At 42.5% G+C, this 16885-nt stretch overlaps 2 protein-coding genes across 2 annotated transcripts; one reads left to right on the forward strand and one right to left on the reverse strand.

The window, feature by feature from the left end:
- Nucleotides 1–650: 650 nt before the first annotated feature.
- kitb (KIT proto-oncogene, receptor tyrosine kinase b) lies at nt 651–11069 on the reverse strand (the record flags this gene model as incomplete). Its single annotated transcript, XM_080837662.1, has 21 exons — nt 651–815; nt 1158–1263; nt 1516–1615; nt 1795–1906; nt 2396–2518; nt 2630–2730; nt 2877–2938; nt 3205–3343; nt 3597–3707; nt 3818–3922; nt 4416–4542; nt 4631–4737; nt 6200–6384; nt 6684–6798; nt 7316–7431; nt 7681–7867; nt 8252–8420; nt 8549–8688; nt 9003–9287; nt 9434–9691; nt 11015–11069. 21 exons carry the CDS (start codon nt 11067–11069, stop codon nt 651–653), a joined length of 2868 nt encoding a protein of 955 aa, XP_080693788.1.
- Nucleotides 11070–15217: 4148 nt separating this feature from the next.
- Nucleotides 15218–16548, forward strand: clrn2 (clarin 2; the record flags this gene model as incomplete). Its single annotated transcript, XM_080837668.1, has 3 exons — nt 15218–15470; nt 15899–16078; nt 16280–16548. The coding sequence occupies 3 exons, from the start codon at nt 15218–15220 to the stop codon at nt 16546–16548; spliced, it is 702 nt and encodes a 233-aa protein (XP_080693794.1).
- Between the last annotated feature and the right edge of the window lie 337 nt (nt 16549–16885).

Below are 16885 nucleotides of genomic sequence, written 5' to 3' on the forward strand. Positions count from 1 at the left end.
ACACACACACCCCTCCCCAAGCACCTGAAATATCACACCAATCAATAGTCCTGCCACACTTACAGGAAACTCAAAAGGCATTCTTAGGCCTCAACCAGAGGACCACACATAAACAAGGGGGGAGCAGATCTGGAGGACTTTTACAAGCCACTAGAGACGTGCAGCACTAAATTGTTGTAAGGCAAAATGAAGATAGGTAGGTGCTAAGGTAGGTTAAGTGCTGTGAAAGCTGAATGAGGAGTTTAGAAGTTGACCTGAAAAGGAACAGGTAATAATTTCACAATACAGTGACCAAGTAACCCATGGGATTGTTATTAAGCAGCTGAAGGATCATATAACTCACAGACCTATAGTGGTTGAAGAATGCAGATGGTATACTCATAGAGCTGCTAACCGCTCATTGTGAGGCAAAGCTACTTGTAGAGCCACATTTTCAACATACAAACTACCAATGCATGTCATCAGAGGAGGAGTGATATTGCAGACTCTTACACCCAGGTCGAGAGTTGTCTGCGCCATGCTATCATTCACAGCGATATGACTACCTATTATTAGACCCAGGAAAAGGTAGCAGGAGGCTTGCATTTAGCAGGAGAAATGCTGAATAGGGGTTGGATGATTGTCAGCACGAAGTCTAGGCCAGAGAGTGCTCAGACAGTCTCGTCCTCCAGGAAGACTTCAGAGCTGGACAGGAGTGGCTGAGTCGGGGCTGTGGTGCTGCTCACTGAGCTTAGCCTCTGAGACGGCTCCCTCTGCCAGTCTGGAGGAGCAACACCTCCGTTACTGCTGTTGCTCCCAACCAGGTTCAGGTACTCCTGAGGAGCACAAGAGACAGGATGTTAACTAATACAATTATATATTTCTTAAACTAAGGGCAAGGATGTTAAAATGTATGTAAAAATACAAAGTTCCTCTGTATGAATTGTGTGTCTGTTCCAGGCAATTCATTACATTTGTTCACATTTTCTCAGGCTCAGTTAAAAATAGTCACATACAGAAAACACGTCTGAAAACAAGGGCGTCTAGATACATCAAAAGCATAAGAACATCAGGGTTCCCCAGAACAACAAATACCAGAATTCACAATAACAGACCACTAGACACTTATTAAAGGCAACACTTTGAAGTAAAGTGAAGTAAGGTAGTCGGCTGCCTACATGTTTGGTGTGCTCTGACAGCAGGAGCTCAGTCCTCTCCACCAGCTTCTTGAAGGGAGGCCTTTTCAGGGGGTCAGTGTTCCAGCAGCATCTCATCACCTCATAGCTAATGGAGCAGGGAAACCACTTCAGTCACGATACACACTGTTTACTGGTCAGGCTCACACACACACACACACACACAGAAATACGGATACACATATCTATGCTAGTCACGTGCATATGTAGGAAATATTATTGATCACTGTATGTGATTTTGTTGCTTAGTAAATAACTTTAAACCCATGACAATATTTCAAACAAGGACCTGTAGAAATGGCAATAAAAAACTACCACAATAAACATTAACATCCCTTACATTTCACTGGGTGCAAATTCTGGCTCACTCATTCTGTATCCTTCCTGGATCATCTTATAGAAGGCCGTGCTCACATGAATGCCTGGGTAAGGACTGTTACCTGTGCAAGAAATGACTGAGTGAGATCATAGACTATTGATCTAGGGTCAATATTGCCTTCATAGCAAACTGGTTTATCAGGAATCAGATATGATCTGTGAATTTGAATAGTAAGATCTGATAAAGCAAAAATCAGGCTTTAGTCAGTGCAGACCAGAAATCCAAAATGCAAAGCCTTACCAAGAGAGAAGATCTCCCAGAGTAGAATGCCATAAGACCAGACATCACTCTCAAATGTGTAGATGCCTTCAAAGAGACTTTCAGGAGACATCCACTTCACCGGGAGCCTGGCCTATAAAGGAATGCAATCACCAATTCTTCTTACCAGGCATTTTTTATGTTGGAGCATTTTACTTGCTTCAAGCGTTTCAGTCCTTAATTATCTTAATTACTTATAAGTTAAAACGTATTACTGATATTTTATTACTGGTTCTGAGCAAGTTAATGCTTGAAACTAGAACTGCCATAATTTGAAGTACAAAACTCCTTTGTCAAAGTCAGAATCAAGATAAATGTACTAGACTGGTCACACTAGTTTTAAAATATATTTGGGTTATTTAAAAAAAAAAAAAAAATTGGTAAGTCAAATTTTCCTGTTTGGTTGGCAGATATTTTTTCTTATTTTAAGTAATACATCCCCCATTTTATTACATTTTTTTTTTTGCAGGGTAACGCCTATAGCGTATATGAACAAACTTTAGAGTAGGACTCTGGAGGGCTGACTAGTGTATGAATTCACAGGAGAAGCCCATGGATCACTGAATCAGAGGAAGTGACTCACGTTGCCCCTGAGCACATAGTTGCAGTCATTGGCCATGTCACGGGCCAGACCGAAGTCACAGATCTTGGCCACTCTGCCTTTTGTGAGGAGAATGTTCCTGGCAGCCAGGTCTCTGTGGATGCACTGAAAGAAACGTAGGGTCAGTCAAGACACGCATGCAACTTGGTGTTCCAGTGAATGATGCATTCATCGGTAGTCTCTAAAGCCGGTGACCAGCAACAGGAGTGGCCTCACATTTTTGGAGGTGAGGAAGTCCATGCCTTTGGCTACTTGGTAGGAGAAGCTGAGGAGGTCCTCTGTGTCCAAAGACAGGTCATCCTTATCTCCATTGCAGTCTGGAATAAGCCAAAAAGTCCAATCTTTGCATCAGAGACAATATGAACACGCAGTCCATACTGGTTTAAATCTAAATCAGTAATGCAGGACGTCTACATGTGCTAATCTCTAAATTGTCAAACTGAGTTGTGGTTGTACTGCTTACCAGAGAGGTTATGCTTCCTCTGGTACGATCTCATGGGCATGTAACCATTGTCATTGCCATCCCTGGTGAATACAAGAAAGGCATGCACACGCACACACACACACACACGCACACACACACACACACACACACACACACACACACACACACACACACATCCCATGCATGTACATATGCTAGTGAGACAAATCATAAGAGAAGGCACACTACATACACACCCTTGCATACATTACACACAAACTACATCACCTACACAGCACATACATGGAGAAATGGAAGTATGACAACAAGAAGGTAATGTATGAGAGAATGTGGGCCACCCTCTCACCTCAAGGGTTGGGGCTGACTCAGGAGATTCTTGTAGTAGCCATCACCAGTTTTCAGACTGAAAAACTCCTCCTTCTTTCGCCGTAGGAAGCTGAGCAGGTCCCCATAACAACAGTACTCAGTGATCACCAGCGTTGGACCTGTCCAATTTAGATCATTAGACGGAAACAGGAAATTCCGTTACAGCAACTCTTATGGCACACGTCCATCACTCCTGATCAGATGAAATCTAACTGAACTCAAAAGCCCTGAGGCCAGTAGAACTGGTTTTCTCCTAAACTTAAGCTTATTTCTCTTAGCAGGACATGTAAGGAGACATTAAGAGCCTTGCCAGAGTAGAGCCTTGGCTCAGTCCTCTCACTGCATCCATGACGCCGGCTTAAAACCTCTTACCTCCCTGGGTGCAGGCTCCGAGCAGGTTAACAATGTTGACGTAGTTTCCAAGATAACTGAGAACTTTGAGCTCTGACATGAGCGCCTCCTTCTCAGTGCAGTGGGCACTAGCTGTGGGAGAAGCAGTGTGTTTCATTTGAGTTTATGCATGCTGTCCATTCTCACAGGTACATATGCTGACACACACGTACACACACACACACACACAAAGGAAAACTCACGTTTAAGCATTTTCACTGCAACAGTGGTGACAGAATCTGGAGAGCAGAGTCCATAGGCTGTGGCCTGTACCACTTTACCAAAGGCACCAGATCCTAAAACCTTACCTGAACACACACAGACACAAAAACACAAATACACACACACATTTTTTGAAAATATTGAAAACTTTGAAACATTGAAGTCATATAACTCAATATGTCAAGGGATTCAGCATGACTATGCTTTCTTAGTAATCATAACCGTTACCAGAAATTTCAAGGAACATAAATATTCCTCTAAAAAGGCTTGAACCGAGTAACTGGATTAAAGGCCAAGTGAAATTAGATTATGTTTGAGGCTTGCAATTTGAAGGCATTGGTTTGTTTGGAGATTTGTCAGTGTGCGAGACTGAGAAAGACTCTCTTCCCTTGATCTCACTCAGGCACACAAACACGTCCACTTCAAAAAAATCATTAACCATCGACGGACAAGCCTCCTCCAATTTCCCACAGGCTAAGACATCTCCTAATATCAACAACACACTAAATACACAACTGCAAAAAACACAGTACATGGAAATGCTGGGTTAAGATGGCAGTGGTTGCTTCACATATTTACCAAACCGCAGTCTCTCACGGGGGAACTCCCACTTTTGGTCATAAGGCAGCTGGGTGGGGTCGATGTAAATATAGTTGTTGCCATGGATGCTCTCTATCACCTTCCAGTGAATCTGGTATTTGGGTTTCTGTTGAAAGGAGAGATAGGGATGGGCCAACGAACTGTAAAGCAAACTATAGCTGTAAAACTATTACAGAGGGAGGGTTAGTAGTTACCTGCATATACTTGCATAGAAGGACCACCAACGTGAAACTGAGCCCAATTGCTGCACATACAACACCAGTCAGCAGTGGAGTAAACAGTTTGTGTGGCACTGTTTTCTCTAAAGGGACAAACACATGAATGTACAGACACACACACACACACACACACACACACACACACACACACACACACACACAAACACACTTATCAGAACATGATTTGAGCAAGTACACATCTAAATCATATTAATATTTTTGTTTTATGTATCACTTGTCTAGCTGGTATCTTACAAACCAAGGAAGGTGATACAGATAAACCAAAGACACAAAATATATCTAGCTGAACGCACTTAAACAGAAGCAGAGGTGGGCAAACGGGTGGGTTTACTATGTTGTACTTGGGGGTAAGAATAATGATTTCCTTTGAAAGCTCCTCAGTCTGATGCACCCATTCCTGTCAATTTCCACTACCTTCATCGTCATTGTCATATTATTATACATTTTTTATCGAAAGGGAAAGTCAAATGAATCCCTCCGAGACTGTTCATCCTATTCTCATGAAAAGTTTCGTCTATAGACAGGGCTACAAAATACACATCTGATTATCTCAAGAACTGCTTAACCTAAAACTGCTGTGTATTTGGTGTGCTTTTACTTGGCAATGTTGTCTTTCTCCTGTTGAAGCTCCTGTCAATCTTTTGGCACTTGGCATGCTTCGCACATACTACTTGGACCCCGATGATTGCAGCTATATTATTAAATTATTTTAATTCACACACGCATAGCTTCTGACCTCCAATGCTGATTGCTTTGGCTACATAGACATGCATAACAGGTGTAATACATATAATTTTATATAAAGTTACTCACTACTTTAGTAGTAATTATATAAAGCTACATACATTATCTATCTATCTATCTATCTATCTATCTATCTATCTATCTATCTATCTATCTATGTATTTGTATTATTTTACTCAAGTAATTATTTTGATTGGAACTTTCACTTGAGTCCTTATTATTATAAAGTAACAATACATTTACATGAGCACAGCTTTTCCCTACTCTACCCACCTCTGTACACAAGTGATCATAACCACCAAAATATGCACCCTCCCTCACACACACACACACACACACACACACACACACACACACACACTACACATATGGTGATATGGAATATAGGAGCGCGTTTACACGCTCCCTGTATTTAAGGCCCCTGCTGGAGGGAAAATAATCTCGTATTTAAATCCCTGAGTGCAGACGTGGCATAAAGTAATCTGCCTCAATCTGCCACAACACACACCCACCTGTCATATTGACAAAACAATACACAATCTGCTAGCAATACCTCTGTTTGTGTGTTTTTACTGAGTATTATGGATTATTAATGTGGATCCAATATCTGTGTATCTAATTGAGGGTAGCGAGGCATGTTAGAGTGCCAGATTGCCCTAATAACAGACTCAATGTGCATGTGTGTGAGAGTGAGAGAGAGAATAATGTCATTATGTGCCTTAGGTATGTGGGTATTTTAATGTGTGTGTGTGTGTGTGAATATGTGTGAACACTTCTCACCACTGATGGAGAACAGCGTGTACGCCTGCTCTCCCTCTGCTGTGGCCACACACTCCAGTGTGCGGTAGCTCCCTCTGCTAACGTTCAGCCGGCTCTCCACCAGACTGCGTCCGAAGCCTGTGCCTGACACAGACACCATGGCGACCTCCTCCTCCTCCTCGGTGGCATTGCCCAGCATTGAGCACCTGAGCAACACGGATCAGATGGAGTTCACTGAGTCAGAGTGGATGCCAACCAGGCCATTCAGGGTTTCAGTGAGTGCACATCAGGCTAATTAGAGAAACAGGCCTAAACAGAGACCATTTCTCAGGGTTTAAGAGAAGCTCTTCAACAAACAGACAGACAGACAGATGTCGTCAGAGCCTGATAAATGAAACCAGCTGCCATACTGGTCAAATCCACTGCCATCTAAGAACTTATGGTTTGGTATCTATAGTGACGTGGGGGTAAACATGTACACACTGAGGTGTCATTAGAGCCGTACCTTGTGTGTGGAGGCTCACAGAAGTACCAGGAGATTTTGGGGGCAGGGTATCCTGACGCTACACAGCGTACCTGTCCATCAATTGGACCGTCATGAGACACAATCACAGGCTTACCTGAGGGGGAGACGGAGACATGGAGAAAGTGAGACAGGTGGAAGGAGAGGGATATAAGGACTCCAATAAATGCACTCACAACATTAAAACCCCTGAATAATTGCAGAGAATGATGCATTAGAATGGTGTACAACAAAAATAACATTGATTAATGGAACCATCTGTTACTTATTCATTCCAAACATTTGTTTCCGACACAATCCCATTAATACTAATAAATAGTCTTTCATTCCAAATGTAATGTGCATGGGTTGGGTGGGTTGACGAGGATAAACCGTCTGTGTGTGTGTGTGTGTGTGTGTGTGTGTGTGTGTTTGTGTGTGTGTGTGTGTGTGTGTGTGTGTGTGTGTGTGTGTGTGTGTGTGTGTGTGTGTGTGTGTGTGTGTGTGTGTGTGTGTGTGTGTGTGTGTGTGTCTGTGTGTGCTTGTGTGTCTGTCTGTGTGCGTGCGTATGTGTGCTTGTGTGTCTGTGGTACATTTTTGAAGGCCCACATCCTGTATTTGTAACCAGAACTTACAAATGACATGAACAGAGAATGAGTGATTGACTGAGTCATCATTGTGGCTGGCCTTTAAAGTGTAGATGCCTCCTTCATATCCATGGACACGCACCAGCCTTAGCTCACTGACATACCTAAAAATCATTCACAATTACAGCGAATTAGAATTTACCATTTCTTATACAATTAGAATAAATGCATTACACTAATTGCAGTGACAATGAATGTGGAATGTCCAGGTTCAATAAGGTTGCTCAGGTTCAAATAAAAATGAAGGTATTCTGTCCTAACTTCAACAAAAATCAATTTAATCTATTTCATCTGTTATTCCTTGTTATTTGCACTGTGTTAGCACATGAACACACATGCATCTGTGTGTGCACCTGTATCTCTGCTTGTGTATGGTAATAACGTGCTCGGAGGTGTTGTGGAGCACTTGGTCCTGGTGTGCCCAGGAGAGTATGGTGGGTGTTGGGTAGGCCTCCAGCTCAGCCTGCAGTGTCAGGCTGGCCCCCTCACGAACATGCAGCACACTCTCTGCAGGCTCAGTCAGGTTAATGAAGCCTCGCTCTGAAGGCACACAAGCACACGCACATACACATATGTTTAAATTTGTTCATTTATCAAAAATATTTTATTGAAAAGTGTTAAGTTTGCTGCTGTTTGTGTCAAATACCTACTGTATGTTTGCCCTTAAAAGCCCTGAAAAGTAGATATTTCGCTATGTATATACCAATGGATATACAGAAATGCTAGAGCTAGAACATTATGCATCACTGTTTGCAGGTCGAGAGACACTTTTCGTTTTTGACAACAAAAACTCTAAAGTGTCCCTTGAACTTTTTGCAGCATCAATGCCAATACCAATTTATTGACTATTAATTGTCCAGTTTTGGACGTTAGGGGTGATTCTAGCAGATTGGCAAATAGTTTACCCAGGGAACCTCCACTGACCATAGACATCCAGCCATATGGATGCAGTAGTGACTCCCTTCTCATTCTGTGCCTCGCAGTAATACATCCCAGAATCTCCCACCATCGCTGAGGTGATCCGCAGCGTTGCCGAGCGCTGGTAACCATGGGAGCCCGGCTGGATATGAGATGTGCGTGTCTCAAGTGCTGTCTATCATCAGGAGAAACATGGGTGTCAGAAGCAGTGTTGTGTTTCTGTGTAACTAACTGACTGTAATCATTTTCAAGAACATAATACGTCAAGTGTAAAGCTAAATAAGCAGAAACAGGCTATCTTACTGTGCCCGGGGGAGCGATCCATTTTACACTGAAGTCATAGTTGACGTTGGCAGCTGCGCAGACCAACTCAAACTCCTGCCCTTTAGTCAGGATGGCATTCTCTCTCCTTGATAGACTGATCTTTGGGGCCCTGTCAGGAACTGGTGCCAAAAGCATTGCACATATGTGGATATAAACATGACAAGGCTAAAAGAATGATCATTAACAGGAACTACGGATAAGTTACATCTTGTAGCAACATCTACTTATGCAAGAAGTACCCTGTAGTCATTAATCCATTAAGTACACAGTTCCTAGGCCACTTAAAATAAAATGTGGTTGGTAAGTCCAAATATATGAGATTTTCTTTCACAGTTCTTAACAAACTGAAAAATAAACTCACTAGACATAAAAATGGAGCTTCTTTCATTTTCCCTCCTCCTCCTCTTTCACTTTCTCTTTCTCTAACACTTACCAAATCGTACTTCGATGACGTACTGGTTGGATTTGACCGTGGTCTCTCCAAGCTGTCCTGCGCAGACATAGCAGCCCTCCTGCTCTTTGCTGATGTTGCTGATGACAACGCCTCTCTGCGGTCTGGCGGTGTAGGTGAGGCCGAGGGGGAGGGGCTGGCCATCACAGGTGTGAAGGCTCAGGTTGGTGACAGCTGGGTCTGTAACCAGGCAGGGCACAGTGCAGGACTCCCCCTCACGTACCAGCAGGTCATTTACCATAGAGCGTGCAAAAGCATTCACTGGGTCTGAGATAGAGAGAAAATGTTAAGACACTGGCAACAGGAAACTAGCTTTCCTTCACAACACAGTGGGTCATGAAAGGTCTCCCCCTCTGAACCCAATGCACCACTACATGCCAAGAAACAAACACACACACACACACACACATTACCTTTCACATAAACATATAAAGAGCTCTCCTCCTGCGTTGCTCTATTTCTGCAAGTGTAGCGACCCATGTGCTGTTCCTGTGCCGAGGTCACGGTGATAAAGGCCACCTCATCTTCGTCACTCCTGCCCTCTGTTCTGCGACCCTTCTCCCGTTGCCACCTCACCTCCCCCTGTTCGTCATGGCAGGAGAGCTGCAAGCGTCTACCCTTCAGGACCACCACCTCTGGAGAGTCCGGACTGATGCGAGGTTTGGCCCAGCCTGAGTCACAGCAAAAGAGTACACGTCAAAGAAAGGGGCCATAAATACTAGCCCCTACTTTATGACAAGTTCAGTGATGTCAGTGCCGTAAAACGTAACCCAATGAATGCAATTTACACAGTTAAGAAATCCGGTCCCCCGCTTATCTTATTCCTTCCACACACACCTCTGCAGTCTGGCTGAATGTTTTTTTCCCCTCACCTGTCATTCACAAAACAACATCAACAACCATTTATAAATCTTTCAAAACTAGTGCTGCTTATAGGCCCACATCTAATTTGCCTAACGCTCCCTCCTCCAAGGAGAAACATTAAACTGATGTTCTGCTCCCGTGGCTCTTCGACTAAGGTCGAGGGTATGACGTAATTTGTTTTGGCAGTCTGCAATTTATGGACATGTTAATTCAACAACAACTGTACATGCCAATAAGTTACTGCGAGACTGTTTAACGAGTGAAAATAAAGCCTGCGCTAATTTCTCAACAGGATCCTCCTTGTCTATCTGTCCAGATGTCTCTCTGAGTTGATAATTTGTATGATGCTAATCTCTCTCTCTCTCTCTCTCTCTCTCTCTCTCTCTCTCTCTCAGTCTCTATGTTTGTGTATATCTATTTACAATACTGTGAATGTATTATTTGAAGTACACGACGAAGCTTGAGATGACTGGGCAATTGTGCAGATTTTTCTAAACATGCTGAAGCCTCCACTGACTCGGCCAATTAGACAGATGAATAAATATTCAATGTCTCAGGCAACTATCTCACACCTGTTGCCCTGCCGGCGTTAGCGATCGACAAAAGGTTGCAGGAGTTTGGCCGCAGGCCAAGGCATACCTCCACTAGTCAGCCAGCCAAAAAAAAACTATCGACAGTTTAACTGTCCCTAGAAAACCACCCAAGGGTGAAGTTGCCGTTAACTTAAGGACGGCAGTCATTCTTGGAAACCGATTTTCAACAGCGTAAAACTGATCTTAGCTAAATGAATCGTAGCCTTGTGTAATTTTTTTTGATGCAATTTCAGTCGCAAGACCACTCAACAATTAATAGGCAGCAAACCTGTGTTGCTTATCAGCATCAGAGATAATCACGTATCTTTGTAAAATATGACATGACATTGACACTATTGCTTGTTTTAGCGCGCGTGCTGTTCACTGTTCACATCGAGCTCACCACAAATTGAATCTCTTTTCGTTTGCTTTTTACTCTGAACATGTAATAGAGTAATATTAGTAAGGTGTTTTATATAGTTAAGCCAACATAGACTATACATCTACAATCATTCACCTTTAATAAGTTAATTAATATGGTGCTGTCGGTTGTTTTACCTGTTAATATGGTTAGCAAGATCTGAATAGTGAATAAAATCCAGGTATATCCCATCGTGCCTTCTCCATGCGTATGCGTTCGTGTGTGTCTGGCAATCAAATGATCCGACGCGTCCCCAAAGGTGGGGTGCTCACAATAGACGATGGCTCCCTGATGAATACTAACGTCTTAAAGAGACAGGATGCCTAACGCTAGCAATGGTCCGAGCCTTTCTATCGAACTGGACCACAGCCAGTGCTGAGACACTCTTACGGGAAAACCTCATTGGCATTAGACTGAATTTGGCCCTTGGTTTCAGATGGTTTTCTGCTAAAGTGGTTCTTTAGAAAGGAAAGGCTTTCTTCAGCAGTTGAAAAGCTGTTCCCCTGATGACTATACTGACACTGACAAATCATTTCATGCAAATAATTATACTTAATACTAATTAATCAATAATGATTTAAGACCTGTTCTGCTGTAGTGATGGTATGACTCATGAGCCTTGATAATGCATGAAGATATCTGCAAAATATGTGTGTTTGTGGAAGCCTGTTTGTGGATGTGGATGTGGCTGTTCCAGTGAATGCTGATATTGACTGTCTCGAGAATCTGCACACATTCACTTTGAATGTCCTATGATATCTGGAGGGGGAAACTCTTCGTGGAAGTGTTGCCCCAAGTCTATGTGTATTCACAAAACCTCCTAAGAGTCTTCAAAGGTTAGAATGTGCTGTAAGCACCAGATTGTGTTGAACTGTTACTGTATGTATTAGGGGGCAACAAATGACCTACAAACTAACAATGGTTAGCCCCAGTGTCTGACTACAAAGAGCCTGTTCACAGCATGAAACATGTGACATTGCTCACTAATTTGGTAGCCCTATACGTAGCATGTGTGATACCAGTGATGGCCAATGAATGCTACATAACTCAGTGCACTCACACACAGAGCCATAAAAACCCCAGAGCAAAGATTATTCAGGTCACATCTTAGTTCTCTTATGGTCAGTCCTGACAATTCATCTCCACATGCTTCTCTTTAACCATTTTTAAGGTGTAAACAACCCCCCTCTCCTTACACCCTCCTATGGCACCATGACTAGTGATGCATGCACTTGTAAAGACTGAGGTCTAACTGCGTGTGAATGTTTGGTAAGTCCCTCCGGGCTCTCTGTATGTCATTGTGTGTAAACAGCGCTCGTGTAGGTTACAGGCAGCTGCATTATTGATGGCCAGGCCAGTGAGTCTGCGAACCAGAGGCCGAGTAGTATGGCTGACTCACTCTGAGTCGGACTCGCTCTCCCTCTGCAGAGTGACTCACCATCCCACTTACAGACACATGAGACAGCCAGCGACGGACCACCAGGGACAAAGCCTCCTCTAAAAGCTGTGAAATCACCTGGAGAAAGGAAGAGAGAGACAGAGAGAAGGTGTATTCTGACTACTAATGAAGTTGTTTAGTATGTAGGGTACATGCTTCTGTGTGCGAGTGAGCTTGCTTCCATCTAGATAGAAACTATGTAGGGATGAACGCCCGTGTTCTCCTCATATATACTGTATATATATATATATATATATATATATATATATAAACACTTTAGACTTTCATGACATTGATTTTCAAGTATGGAGTATCTATTCAACAACTATCATAACAGACCACATCAAGCTACTCTGAAAAGCTGCCCTATTGATCTGCTGTACTCTCACTCTTCTTGATGTAGTTTACGTACATGGCTGATTAGACCAAAACATAATTGCATGAAAGCCTTCTGCTGCATTTCTGCTGACTCTGCAATACAGCTTGACCCTTGCAGTACATGTCAGCCATTTGGTACCCATCTCACAATGATATGACTGATATGTTTATATGGCAATAACCCCTGTGGGTTTTAAGTGTTCTTCTGCTCAAACCTGGGGCGCGGCTCTAACTTTCCCCATCATCGCTGTCTGACTGACCCAGAGAACTTCAGCCTGTGAACCCATTTGACCTTTCTGTTAACTAAATTCAAATGTTAGTGGTTATCACTTTTGTATATGGTGCATTGCATTTCTTCTGGAGAGAATGCTTTATGGGCTTTCCATACTATACTCAATCATTTCTTAGGAATCTGTTTTTGTTGTTGTTGTTGATCTTGTTGTTATTGTTGTTTTGGATTAATCAATAACAGGATTACACGCTTGGTGTAATCACCCTAACTGCTTACGGTGTTAATTACTAATAGAGACAGATCAATCTGGTTAATCACAAAAGACGTTGTTAAAGAAGGACACGGAAGGGTCTTTAAAACCATCTTTTATTTGAGTGAGCTCAAGGTGTAATATAGGATGCTGCGTGAGACAGAGGGGTTAGGGTATATGTATCTAAAGAAAGATATATATATATAAGAACGGCTGGGAAGGAAAGAGAATACATTACAAAATTGCGTTGTAGGATCTTTCATAGGGGTAGGTAGCCTACTGTAACAAACCACTTTTAACACAGCGGTAATAGGCTCACGGTACCCTACTTCATAAAAGCATCCCATCTCCTGCATGCATTAAACCCGAAGCATTAAACTCCATAACAAACCGCAACACCAATCACTCGCTTCGGCTGGTTAAGAGACTGCCAGGGGCAATAACTTCTCATTGACCTCTCTTGGCTTTTTTGTGATGACACAGGCAGTAACGGAGAGTCGTAAATGACTCCCAAGAGAGCGTCAGGCTCTGATTAGATCCATGACAACGGCTTGATCCAACATTAGGTAAAGCATAGGCTCCATGCCAAATAGCCCCCTATAGAAGCCTACCCGAGTAGGCCGATCTTAAAACAACACTAGTCTTTAACTTGAAAAAAAAAAAAACATTCGACCCGTTTGGATGGATTCGTAGAATTGCCAATTTTCATGGTCAGTCCATATGTCGGCAGCGGTTTCCCCCTAGTGGTACAAAAAAAAAGACCTGGTATCCAGTAGTCTAACACCTAACAGACTAAGCCTACAACTGAAGCATCATTGCTGGCTGGCCATATAAACACAGGTTGCCTCGATGTCGACATTATTGTTAAATACAATTGTTTCTGCACAATCACGGCCAAAAACAACACTAATTCTTCAACAGCTCTGTCCTTCATAATTATGAGAGTGCACAAATGAGCTGTCCTGGGTGCTGAAATAGAACTTCACCTTGGTGCCTTAGGCTATCATTACCTATCGGTAATAATTACCCATATATTCTAAATTTAAAAATCAAACCCTTTTCTAATTCGCTCACCACCAATTACCCAAAACTAAAATAAATAACGGAATTTCATACTATAACACACTGACCCATAGGTTTTAAAACGTTAACATGATTTTCCTTGCGCATGGAAGTGTTCCAGTTTTAACCAACCTAACAAATGCATTTAGCCTATATAATTTTACCCCCTTCCAGACCTGATAGCCTACATGTGGCAAACTGTATAATGTGGCCGGCTTCGGACTAATGTGTCAGTGTATGCAGATGGACTCGTAGAGCCTCATGGAAAGGGCATATTTTATCCCTGCTGCAGTGATTATCTTGAAGCCTATTCGTCTGGTAATGGATATATATATTGACTCCTTAATTAATACAATCCTGACACTGTCGGTATGCCCCTAAACGAGTCAATGCTTCATGACCCGTGGACATTCAAGGCTGAAGCGACATTTCGGGCAGGCTGACATATAGTTGGTGACTGCACAGTGCCATAACACACTTGAGCTGAACAGTGCACAAACCTGTGATGGTTGCCTTTGGTATTTCAAGTGAATTTCATTGTATCGTAATTAAATTACACAAAGCCTGTATGGAGCATAGAGTAGGCCTATTGCTGATTAGGGGATGAGGTCGGGTGAGCATAAGCAACAAAAAAAAAAACAGTCCCTGACAGGGAACCCTAGCGCACGCATGCAGATAAGGTTTCCTACGCGGGCAAAAAAGATCCGCGCAACTGCCTTATAGTATTTCCACTCGTGTCTTGTGACCATCGCGCATGCCTTTAGATGGAGGTATTTGAACACAGGTTATGGCGCTTATTTTCTCACAAGACATTACTGTACTATTGCAAGGTATGTCGCTATGAAGATGGATTAAGGGATGCCTATTGAGTCTCAGTGCACACTCTTAAACGTAGGCCTAACTCACATAGACTGGTAAGTGCGCGACGGACTCATGTTACTCGACTAGCAGGATGGGACAGGCCGCCCATAGGCACTGAGATGCCGAACCTGTGGAAGAAGATAGTGTTCTCGTTTGGCTCAATCCTCTGCATTACCTCTGCCGTGGTCTTGGTAGTTGCGCTGGCAAGTGAAAGCTGGGTGACTGGGACCATTCTTTGCAAGACTGGAGTGGACCTGGTAAATGCTTCAAGTCCAGAGCTGGCACAGTTTACCGGAGACATTTATTTTGGTCTCTTCCAGGGAGGGAAAACAAAGAAGTGCGGCCTAGGGATCCGGCGATCGAAAATCTACAGTGAGTGTCTTGATTGATAGTTAAGTTACAGATTCATGTCTCTAAATGTATGCCTACTTTTTATTTACTGTGTATTTCAGTTTAGCTTTTTGCCCGAGTAGGGTCTCGGTATGTACGTGTGTCTATGTGTTTTATAACAGTGTTATTATTACTGCCTGCCTGCTTTGTAACTTCACAGATAAACATGACAGGTCACAAAAATCAAGTTGCAGAATGGACACTGTACAAAGCCACATTACTTTATTGTTTAGTGACCCTTTAGGGCTTTCCCAATAAGACACTTCTTTGGTCCTTTGCTGTTCCTTCACTATTAACCTGCTAAGAGTTTTGTTTTTTGAACCTATAGGCAATTGTTTAGATTGTCTTGTAAATATCAGCAAGCTTGTTTTCTAATATACTGTTTATTTTCAATTTTTTTTATCTTCTAGTTTTCCCCAGACTTGTGAAGACACTGAATGAAGGACTTCATGCAATTGTCATTCTGTTCATATTTGTTGCCATAGGTTTTGCTTTTGTGAGTTTAGCATTCTGTATTTACAATGCTAGGAAAGTGCCATATCAGTCTGTTAAAGGACCACTTGGACTGTACCTCTGGAACTTTATCGCAGGTTTGTTGTGTTTACCACATGGTTTATTTTAATGAAAGGTCAGCATCTTTCAAATAAGCAGTTTCATTATTAACTTTTTCTCTAGAATACGGAACTTAAATTTGTAGTACATAATACAGGTGATCTCTCTCTCTCTTCCTCTCTCTCTCTCTCTCTCTTGCACTCTCGTTCTCACTTGCACTCTCACTCTGTCCCTCTCAGGTCTATTTGGGTCATTGGCATCCCTTTGTTTCCTAGCATCAGTGTGTCACCACAACCTGACAGAAAGAGTGGCCAACTACAAAGAGAGCTTCTTCCAGTTTGTGGTTCTGGAAGAGGACTTTGGGTTCTCCTTCTGGTTGTGTGTTGCCAGTGTTGCTTTGCATGGCGCCAATATCATTGTAGTGGCCATGAGTAAGATTCACCTACCGAAAATACAGAGCAAGAAACCCGAAGAACCTACAGTAACAGCAGATGATCTGCTTTACTGAACAATGGTATGGAACCAAAAGATGTGTTAGCTGTACAATATGTAAATAAACCCTGACATGAGCTTTTCACATGTATTTCAAATGTATAATTCGCCATAGTCTATGCAGGCCTATGAGTGGTGTCTGCCACTATAGGATAGTTGCATCACAGTAGCCAAAATGTATTAAAAGAAGGCTTACATTAAGTTTGGTAGGATGTTTTTATCTAAATTGTTTAAATGGAGCGGGGAAAAATATATCTTTTTTTATCAACGTCTTCATTTTTCAAACAATATAGCCTAGCACTAGCCTAACACCTATGGCACATGGTATAATCAGGTAGGATTAAATATAGGCG

The sequence above is a fragment of the Sprattus sprattus genome, assembly GCF_963457725.1.
Source record: "Sprattus sprattus genome assembly, chromosome: 4".
Taxonomy (NCBI): domain Eukaryota; kingdom Metazoa; phylum Chordata; class Actinopteri; order Clupeiformes; family Clupeidae; genus Sprattus; species Sprattus sprattus.